At 48.1% G+C, this 10,318-nt stretch overlaps 1 protein-coding gene across 1 annotated transcript in view; it reads right to left on the reverse strand.

Annotated features, from left to right (window-relative positions):
• The window catches only part of LOC142586028 (sequestosome-1-like), a 44,951-nt gene extending 37,820 nt beyond the window's left edge, over window positions 1-7,131 (reverse strand). Inside the window, exon 1 of the mRNA XM_075697255.1 lies at window positions 6,969-7,131. Coding sequence (XP_075553370.1) covers window positions 6,969-7,025 — 57 coding nt within the window. The 5' untranslated portion in view covers window positions 7,026-7,131. The remainder of the gene's footprint in view (window positions 1-6,968) is intronic.
• Window positions 7,132-10,318: the final 3,187 nt, after the last annotated feature.

Below are 10,318 nucleotides of genomic sequence, written 5' to 3' on the forward strand. Positions count from 1 at the left end.
GCAACCACCGTGGGGGCAGACGGCGTAACTGCCGACTCACTGCTTGTGGGTCGGACAGCAGCCGGAGGTCGTTGTGACACTGCCCCCTGACGCGTCACATCGCCAAAGGTTTTCTTGGGCAGGTATGAAACCCGCCTGCGTGCCTTCTTGAAACTTATGTTTTCCTTGACTTTGATTGTAACAATTTCCTTTTCTTTTTTCCAGGATGGGCACGACCTAGAGTACGCGGCGTGCTCCCCATCACAATTTACACAGTGGAGAGCGTTTGCACAAGCTTCTGTGGTGTGTTCGTGGGCACTGCATTTCGCACATGTTTGGCGGCCCCGGCAGCTCTGCGAACTGTGACCGAAGCGCTGGCATTTGAAACATTTGAGTGGATTGGGCACATAAGGCCTGACATGGAGCTTTATGTAGCCGGCCTAGATTGATTCGGGCACGACACTTGAATTGAAGGTGAGAATTAGGTGTTTGGTCGCAATTTCTTTACCATCGCGCCTTATCTTTATTCTTTTCACATTAACAACATTTTGCTCATTGAAGCCCTCTAGGAGCTCTGCCTCTGTCAGCTGAAGCAGGTCATCATCCGAGACAATGCCGCGTGTAGTGTTAATAGTGCAGTGCGGAGTCACTGTCATTTGAAAGTCCCCAAAAGACACTAGATTGTGTAACTTTTCGTATTGTTTCGGATCACGGAGCTCGAAAAGGAGATCTCCACTTGCCATCCTTGATGCCTTATAACCTGGACCAAGAGCCTCAGTTAAAGACTTCGAAACTAGAAATGGGGAGATTGTGTGTACTTGAATGAATGACGTGAAATCGTGGGAAGTTGGGTCTTTGTCGTCCAAAAAACTGAAATACATCTTCGGTGCGCCCTCTTTTCTGAGGGCGATCTGGGAGGGGAGGGAAGGAACTAGCCATAGAATAATGTAATTTTCGGCAATAATGCCAGCCACCCACCGTGGAGCCCTACAAAGGGACGTTACAGGGACTAAAAACAGGTCCTGTAAAAACAGGTCCTGTAAAAACAGGTCCTGCAAATGTCAGCTGTACGTTATGACTATAACCAAATATGAGATAACCTAGGTTGGTTATTCACACAAGGTTAACCCTTGCTGCCTGGAAAAATTGGAAGTAAACGAAATCTAGGAGAAGACAGGATAGATGAAAAGTAAGGGAAAGACGAAGATTGGATGGAGAGAGAGAGAGAAGCAGGAAAAGGCAACTACCGATTTCCCCCGGGTGGGTCAGTCCGGGGGTGCCGTCTATGTGAAGCAGAGGCCAAAGAGGTGTGTTGCCTCCGCCGAGGGGCCTTAAAGGTTCGAACACACGGCATAGGCTCAACCCCCAGGATCCCCCTTTCCCCGGACACGGCTAAGCCGCGCACGGCTACACGCGGGAGGGGTTAACCCCCATGTGCTCGGGTACGTGGTGTCGCAACACACCAAACGCCTGCTGACGCAGACGCCCCTGCGGGGAACGCTTACTAAGTGTCTTATTGTGGTAAGATTGAAGTTTTTGGTGCTGTAGAAGGGTAATTTAATGATGCAGAAGAAATCATTTTTCTTTTTAGAGTCCCTTTAAATTTCACGCACAAGGCACACTGGTCGATCGCAGCGCCCCACTGGTGGCGTCATCACAGAAGCGTCCCCGGTTCTCCCATTGTTTTGCTGTATGAACGACACACTGCCCCATTCCGGTACACCATAATGAAATGTAAAAAATTGGAGGACGCTTAAGCTTCGCCTTCAAGAGTGGAACGCGACAGCGTTCCCGTCGACCCGCCAAGGGGTATTGGGCTACGGCGCAGCGACAACGCGCCCCGCATCGGACGCGGTGAGCGTCAAGAAACGCAGTGTTCGGCGCGACAACGAAATGTGCGCCTCAGCAAGCGACGCACGCCTGAGCCTTCTAAGGTAACACCGCGTTCACTAGAGGCGCTTTTGTACCGCTTTGAAGCATCGAACTCGTGGCTCAGTGGTAACGTCTCCGTCTCACACTCCGGAGACCCTGGTTCGATTCCCACCCAGCCCATCTTGGAAGTTGCTTTTTATTTATGAAGTGCCTGCCGTGATTTATCGCTCACGGCCAACGCCGCGGACGCCGACACCGACGCCGACGACACCGGCTTTTCTGCGACACGAGTTCCTTAACGCTATCGCGTTAAAAGCATCAGCAGGCCGCTAAAGTTGGATGACACACGACAAGATTTGCACATACTTTGGAACAGTTTGTCATCTGTTTTTGCTTGTCTTCGCATGGTTATGTACTGTAGATGAGTAAGCGTCATTGGAAGACGTATTATGAGTGCGTGAAAATCTTTTATGAAGTTTTTACTCCACGAATGCTTTGTGTAGCCATATCCACGTTTTAGACGAAGCCTCTTACAACACCAGCCAACACAATGGGTGAATTGATGGTTGTTATAGAGCATCCCTTTTTGAACATAACGGTCGGTGCCACCAAGCTCTTGCTATTATACTGCCTAATGTCCTAACCATGTAAAAAAAGAAAAAAAAAGGATAAAATGCATGAATTCCCATAACCAGATTTTCTGACCCCTTATTGTCAACTTTGTTTTTGTACATGTCAGTACTTTTGTCATTTCCACACTTTTCTTCCCCCTCTCTTCCCCCTCGACAGCACAGCGCCCCTTAGTAAACTCCCATAGATGGTGGCACCAGACTTCTCTCTAGGTGTTATAGTGAAGAACTATGCCTCAAGCTGCGCTGTCAAAAAAAAAGAAAAAAAGCATGACTGAAAAAGAGAAATGACTTCCAGTAAGTTACTGTGCATGTAACTATGGTAGCTAGAATTCATAACGTAACGGCCTTATCGGCTATAGGTGGCCAGTGAAATGTCGTAAGCTTATTGCCATTATGTAAGCAGTTTTCGACTAACGCAGGCGCATTGGGAGCGTCAACAGTTAGCAAAAGAGCGGCCTCCTCTCCCCTCTGTTTTCGACAGCGCCGTCCGCGTATCTCGGTTTCCAGGCTATTTGCTACACGTTCACGTGTTCCCGCTGATACACGATAGTACAGCCGCTTGATCCCCAAAACAGCTATGCCCGAAATCGTGCCATTTGAGCAAGCGACGCACAGTGATGGTGATTACGACTACACCCTTCGAAATGGGTAAGTCGTGAAGTGCATGCGTGGCCAAGCCAAATAAAGAAGGAAAAGAAGGCAGAAAAAAAGAACTTTGTCCACTGTAACCAATATCGATCTAAATGATCACTGCCGGCGCAACGCCACCAATGTTCTAGGCGGTGTTTCGTCATCTCGATTGACGGTAGTCTGAGCAGTGCAATATGTTTGAGGGGCGGGCAGACATCAGCGCGGGCGGGAGCGCTGCACATGCTTGTGTATCACCATTGCTTCGACAGCTCTCCGGCCACTCAATCAGCCCGATGCAGAGGAAAATACGTAGCACCTTGTGCTGGACTGCCCGAAGTTGCTACCTCACCCAAGAGAGGCTCCTACAGGCTCTCGTATTTGTGCCCATTGAAGCAGGGCGCGGAGATGCGGTCACTTCTGTCACCAAGGCTCAGCTTCAGATGTGGTGGAAATTGGTCAGCCAGTGACAGTTGCCCTCTTTCTTCCCACCTCGTTCTCTATGGATTCCTATCTATTTCTATGTCCAAACTTTTCGGCCAGAGCACAGTGAGTGTGACCACCCGTTCCAAAGGGGAGGGCCACTACAATCACGAGACTTCCGCCTGTCACAGTTCCGTTCGATGCCGAGCGCATCCAATAGGGAGTCCGTGATGGCGTCAGGTAGGAGACCGGTACATGCTGCATCGTCTCCTCTACCGTCCCACATTGCGAACACACCGTTTGTAAATTGTCCGTGAATCTTGCGCACACAGTTGAGTCCAGAGTCCACCACAGCGCGCCGCTGCCAGTAGCCTGCTTCTTAATTATCTTCTTTTTCGATGGACTGTTTCTTCGCAATATATAGCTCCAAGCGTCGTCTTTTTCTTGGCCGCTGGCATCCACTCCGCAGTCTCGGTGAACCGGACTATGTCACAAACCTTAAGAGCCGAGTGTCCACTGTGCGATCCCTGTGCCGTAGGGTTAACAGTCAGGAGGCCATATCACCCAGGCTCCGTTTTCTTTTCTTCAGGCGGTTGGAGCAGCTGGCATAGATGGCATGCGTCCACACCTGGTGGGCAAGATGGGCTTCCGGTAACCGAGAGAGCCTCAGTTCAAATATATATTTGGTCGCAGCCTCCCTCGTGACGAAAGTAGAACATACCAGTTCACCCTGGATGGGCCTCCACCGCTATGTGCTTCTGCACATCGAGGACAAGCCTGCCAGCATCACGTTGGCACCTCTCAAGGAACTCCCTCGTTCCGGAGAACAAGCACATCATCGTGTTGCCACGAGTCCCAGCACAGTCACCATCTTCCAAAGGCCCCTCACCCCTTCGTACCCACTGAACGACCAAAGAGCCTGTTTACCCAAGACTCTTCTGCAACGCACTGACTTCACCTTTATCTGCTTCTCATGCTGGAGGAGGTAATTTGGGCCAGCAGTAAGGTAGACGCCCAGGTATTTCGCCGTATCTGTCAGAGGCACACTGCTGCTTTGCAGAAACCACTTTGCATGACGGGTTGCTCCAGACACGATGCCATCACTCCACACTTTGCCTGGCTAAATTTTAGGCAAGATCACTCACCGCGTCGCCGCACATATCCAGTAATCTCTGCAGGTCTTCGGCACTGCCCACTAGAAGAGCAATGTCATCAGCGTACATCAAACACAGGTATCTGCTGAGCTACCTGCTGTCACTGTACCCTGCGTTGCAATGTGAAACCACACTGCAATGCCTCGAGCCTTTGGGCAACACCCACCAGGTAAACCATAAACAGGAGTCGGGACAGTGGACACCCCAGGTGAAGTCCACGTCTGATGGAGATGGGGATTCGTTGCGCACTGCCCCATTCCACCTTTGCCGTCAAACCAGTAAACATGGCTTCAAGCAGCTGTGTATCTGCTAAGCTGAGGCCCATTTTCCGCAGTATCCTCCACAAGATGGGCGTGTGCACGCTATCATATGCCTTTTTGAGGTCCAGAAATGCCACATACAACGGGCTTCAGGTCAGCTCAGCGATTTCTGTGCACTAGGTTATTACAAACAGATTGTCTTCTATACGCCGCCCAGTGCGAAAACCCATCTGGAGCTCTTCCAGGACTCCTTTCCGCTCAGCCCAGCTCTGTAGTCTGTCGTACTACTTGGGCACACATCCTATAAAGGACCTGTGTGACTGCCATTGGTCTATAATTCATCAAGTCTGTTCTGACTTCTAGCCCTTTGTACAGTGGTATCACTCGGGTCATTTTCTATGCCATTGTAGCGCTCGCCCGTGATGCCGCCCATTCCCATTCCCAGGCTGTTGGTGCTCTCCGAAGGTCTGCCTCAATGTCTTGCTCTCCAGCACTAAGTATGAATTGGTACACACCTTCCAATGGGATCCTGCTGGCTTCAATCTCCTGTGGTTTATATAACCTGATGGCTGCTTGAGGTTCATTGGGCTCTGGAGAGCCTTGCCGAGCCCGTAACCACTGGTCCAAAAGAGGTGCACAGTCTTTCCCAGTAACTGCATCCGCCTCAGCGGCCGCTCTGAGTGACCGCTGCGGTCGCTGCCTGTTCCCAGCCTTGATTCACCTCCAGAACTTCTGTGGTGCCTGTCTACCAGCTGTCTTAAGCTCTGCCATAAATGCTCATTGAGATGTCGGATCTTGGACTGCACGAGCACTGCTGCCTCTTGCTTGCATGCGGTATACCTAGTCCATGCCTGCGCTGTATACTCTTAAAACGGTTGCACCCTTTGGGATGCATATTTGTCCCACAACAATAATCATCATCTGCCTCGCTTGCGTTTCCTTTCTTGAAAAGAAAACTCGGCGCTCGCTACTTTCCTGTCGAGAATGCTGCGTCACACTGATAACGCGCATGCCGTTCGTGACTGGGAAGTACCGGGCTCGCAGCGTTAAAGAGGGGAAACGCGGGCAAGACAGATGACGATTATTGTTGTGGGACAAGATAAGCCCCAAAGGGTGTAAATTTTTTTATGAGTGCTATGGCATCCAAGTCCCCACTCCGACATGTGTGGCAATGTGGCACAACTGTCGGCAGCAGTTGCCAAGCGCGAGCTCCAACTGGTAAACAAAGGAGCACACGGCCAAGCGTATCGCGCTGCCCGGTGCCGATTCCTCGGTCGGCCGCTGTATCCCGAGACGAAATACGAAAACGATTGCTGTTACCGTGGGTTGCATACACGGTCAAAATGTAACCAAAGTGTTTTCGATTCAGTTCTCCAGGTCAAGCCTCCGTGTGGTTAGCTGTGCAAGGCGCGGTATTCTGGCGGCGCTCAATACCCGAAACCACGTCGTTTGAGCCGTTGGGCAACGCAATGAGGCCGTGACACAACTGTTGGCAGAAGAGCGAGTCCTCCTGCTGCGTTTACGCTGAAAAGATGGCAAGTGACAACACGTTCAAATATGCGATACGTTGACAAATCGTCGCGCAGGAACAAACAAGTAGACCGAAAAAGTCGTCTCTTTTTACTGTCCATCTGTGTTTCCGTGCAACGATTTGTCATAACGTGGAACCAACAAGCCGAAACAGCCAGGAGACATGGACCTGCAGCTGCTGATAAGCAAAGCGCGGACAAATGGTCCGACGGCAGAGTTCCGACTGGTGTGACAGAAATTTGTTGCCAGGACACCGCTGCATAAATACCCTTGCAGTGGATGTTCAAAGAACATTTAATGGCTATCACAATGGTGAATGGGCGATGCGGAAAGATACGACCTGAACGATTTGTCGCCTGCCCAACACTACAGACATGGCAGCGAAGCACTAGGGGAGATGATCGCCGAGGTACTGGCCGAGGACTAGACGGAGGACGTAAAATGATACAGCTGAGGCGGTGCTTAAAGAAAGTGTTTCGAGGATAGCTTACCTGAGGTTGCGACGAGGTCGAAGACATATTCCAAAACTGCGGCCGATGGTTATCCATCGTATTTATATGCTCGAGCTTGTATGACTTGCAGCAGTTCAAATGTTCTCGACGATTCTTCCGACCACTTCTATTTCCCTATGTCACCGCTGCAAGGAGACACAATTTTGTTGGTAAACATTGGTCCGTTCTTGTCATGTGACAAACTTCCCTTTTATGATTGGTCAAGAGCAGCCTCTAAGGGCATGAAGAAAGTATGCGGAGAGAAAGGGACGCGATGATCTCACCTTTTCGACGTAGGCGCGGAGAAGGAAAAAGTTCCATGGATGTACGCATAGCGAACAGCATTACGATCTGAACTCCAGACTAGCACAGATGTCCCTTTCCCAGCACGCCTAGTTTGTTTGCCGCTAGGGAAAGAACGTACGGGCAGAATGGCGCCAGTTATAACCTGTTCACTGTCGTCTGCTTTTATAACCTTTTTCAACGCTCGTGCTGCCATTTCAATAGGCACAATTCGCTTCAATTGGTGGTGAACTAATAAATTCACAAATATATAAAGAAAACAAAATTCGCGAATGTTTTGCGTTTGAACAGTGAAATTAGAAGTGGAGGAGCGGTGCAAGAAAGTTAAACAACGTGCCTAGGTGGCAGTTACAATGCTATATATATATATAGACGGCATAACTTTTCCTTTCCTAGCCTCTATAAGAGACTGAAAAAAAATATTTTAAAAAGATTCATGGGATAAACTGCCTGTTTTGAGTTGATTACAGATAGCTTAATGTCAGAGATGACATTAGAATTTATTGCTGTGCGGTAATGAAAGGCAGATGATCTGATAAAAGTATTCACAAGGAATTCCTGTGCCCAATAAATGCAAGAAATTGATCGAGTCTTGTTTCAAGGAAAGGTGAGCATAGCTTCTTTTTAATATTGTTTGAAGACTAGGTGAGTTGAAAGCTTGCAAAAGCAACCCCAATGCTTTAAAACGTGCTGCACTGCAGGCCAATTGTGTCACGGAATTCTTTTTCAAACTGCATATAGCTAGCTTTTCTGCGTCCTACGGGGGCAGCATGCAACGGTGATGCGAAAGATACATACGCAGTGAAGCTGTATGCGTAATTCTCTTATGAGTGGTAACCGAGTGGTAAAATGAGTGGTAACCGTTCTGTCGTCGAACGTTACGGTGGTTTCCAGTTTCTAAAAAGCGCATAAGCGAACTTCACTATGTATACAATGAAACTTTTGTAGACTTTACGAACTCTACAAGCAATGTGACTTCATGTGAAGGATATGTACGGTTTGCTACTGCGTGAAAAAGGGCAATAGGAGCGGCTGCTTAACGCTATTTTAGAGAGCGGGCTCTATATACACCGACATTTTTTTTTACTTTCAGGCAGTCAATTTTTGGAGCCAGGTGACCGATCAAAGCCTTCTGATATCACTGTCACTGTGTTCGCAAAAATCGTCAACTATGCAAGCAGTTCGTCACGACAAAACGCCGTCCCAGTCAACCGTAGAGTAGCAGACGAACAGGTTATAAAAGCGACATCAACGGCCGACGGTTGAACGAGAGTGGGCGCAGGCGACTCCCACAGAAGTCGGTTATTTGTGAAGCTCTGGAGTTCTAGTAGGTCGTGGGTTGCACTAGCCATAGAGTTTCTACTAGGAAACTAGTGTGTTACCGCGCTATTGCATCATAAAAATAAGTACGCATGCAGTGAGAGACTAATGTTGTGATTCACTCGCATTGCTCATGCTCACCGTGAGCTCATTATTTGTTCTTCATTCTATGTTATGACGATGTACAGTTCATGCGCAAATCTTGGTAGTCGCTGCCTGTGCGTCGGAACGTACAGGCCCAGTACCGCACGTTGCGCAATTTTTTTGTTGTAGAATGGGTATGACCCCTAGCTTAACTTTATATGATATTCGCCGCGTTGGCTTTAGATTTCACTGTACTTCCGGGCCCTTAAGGATAGATGAATGAAAGCACAGCGTATGTACATCTCATATATTAGCATGTTCAAACTAAACCTAAAAGTTAAAATTGAAATATTTTAAGAATATATATATATATATATATATATATATATATATATATATATATATATATATATATACCTTTTTCCTGTCAAGACATTTAAAAAAAAAGTGTTTTACTTAGCTCGACTGCTGACCAGTTAATTTCATTAATACTTCCATATTCTTCGAATCCCAATGCTTCCAAGCTTGCTCGTTTCCAATTCCGCCGATCATGCCGCGTTCCTGATCGTCTGCTCAGCGTTTTGATTGCAGAAGACAAATACTCGTCTGCTCGTTCCGTTCGGTAAGCATGCATATATTTTTGCAATCATTATTTCGAGACGCACGAGGATGAGGAGGTCCAGAATAAGCAGCTGTGAGGTGTCTGGTGGGTTTCACGGGATTCCTTGCATGTTGCATCAGCCAGAGAAGCGGGCGCCCGGCTTCACTGAAGGAAAAAAAAAAAAAAACAATGCTCTGTGACGAATGTAGCCACCATCGTTTGGCCATTTCGCTCTGCAAAAGTGCGCCGAAGGGCGATATACAGCCAATGCTATCAATGTGCCCGATCTGAAGGAGCCCGCAGTTGTTCTAATTGTTGTTCTGGAAACTCGATGCACAAAAAAAGAAAAATCACCGCCCCTTCTAGTAAGTGATGGTGGTGGAACAGCGAAGCTACCGAGCGTTCGCGTCATGGAAATCAAACCTTGCAAGCAGTCTATATTGTAAATCTTTTGCTTCACTTTCACCTCATTTCGCTTTCGCTTGCTTCGCATAGTGAGCATAATGATGATGATCTCCTTGATGAGTTTGGCGCATGCTTTAGTGCATTTTTCTTATTCTTTTTTTTTTCGGTTCTTCCAACGTGAGGTTTCTGTATTGCCGTGCCTTTCTTTAGCGTGCAAGTTGCTTCGCCCCTTTGTTTCGTGCCACTAATATGAGAGAAAGGTTTGGCGTGAAATGAAAACCATCTGATTGTTTTTTATTCATTTTGTGTGTAATGTATTTGCTTGGTCTTGTGTTGTCTCTTGTGTCTGCACTGCGTTGTGCTGCTTCCACTGCTTGCAGTGCTTTGTCTGAAGATGATCGTGTATTGCTTGCACTTGATGGCAGATGACGGCATTTACATTTCACGATCACAGCCTTGTGCTTCAAAATTACATCTCTCTGTCACGTAAGACATTGAATGGCTCATAGCCCTTTAAGCAATGGCTCATACCCCCGTAAACGTGAGCTCCCCATTACAACAACAGAAGATAAGTGAAATTCTACGCTAGAATGACAAGCGGCAACGGAGCCAGCTGTGGAAGACGACGGCGACGACG

Source organism: Dermacentor variabilis, chromosome 6 (assembly GCF_050947875.1).
Source record: "Dermacentor variabilis isolate Ectoservices chromosome 6, ASM5094787v1, whole genome shotgun sequence".
Lineage (NCBI taxonomy): Eukaryota > Metazoa > Arthropoda > Arachnida > Ixodida > Ixodidae > Dermacentor > Dermacentor variabilis.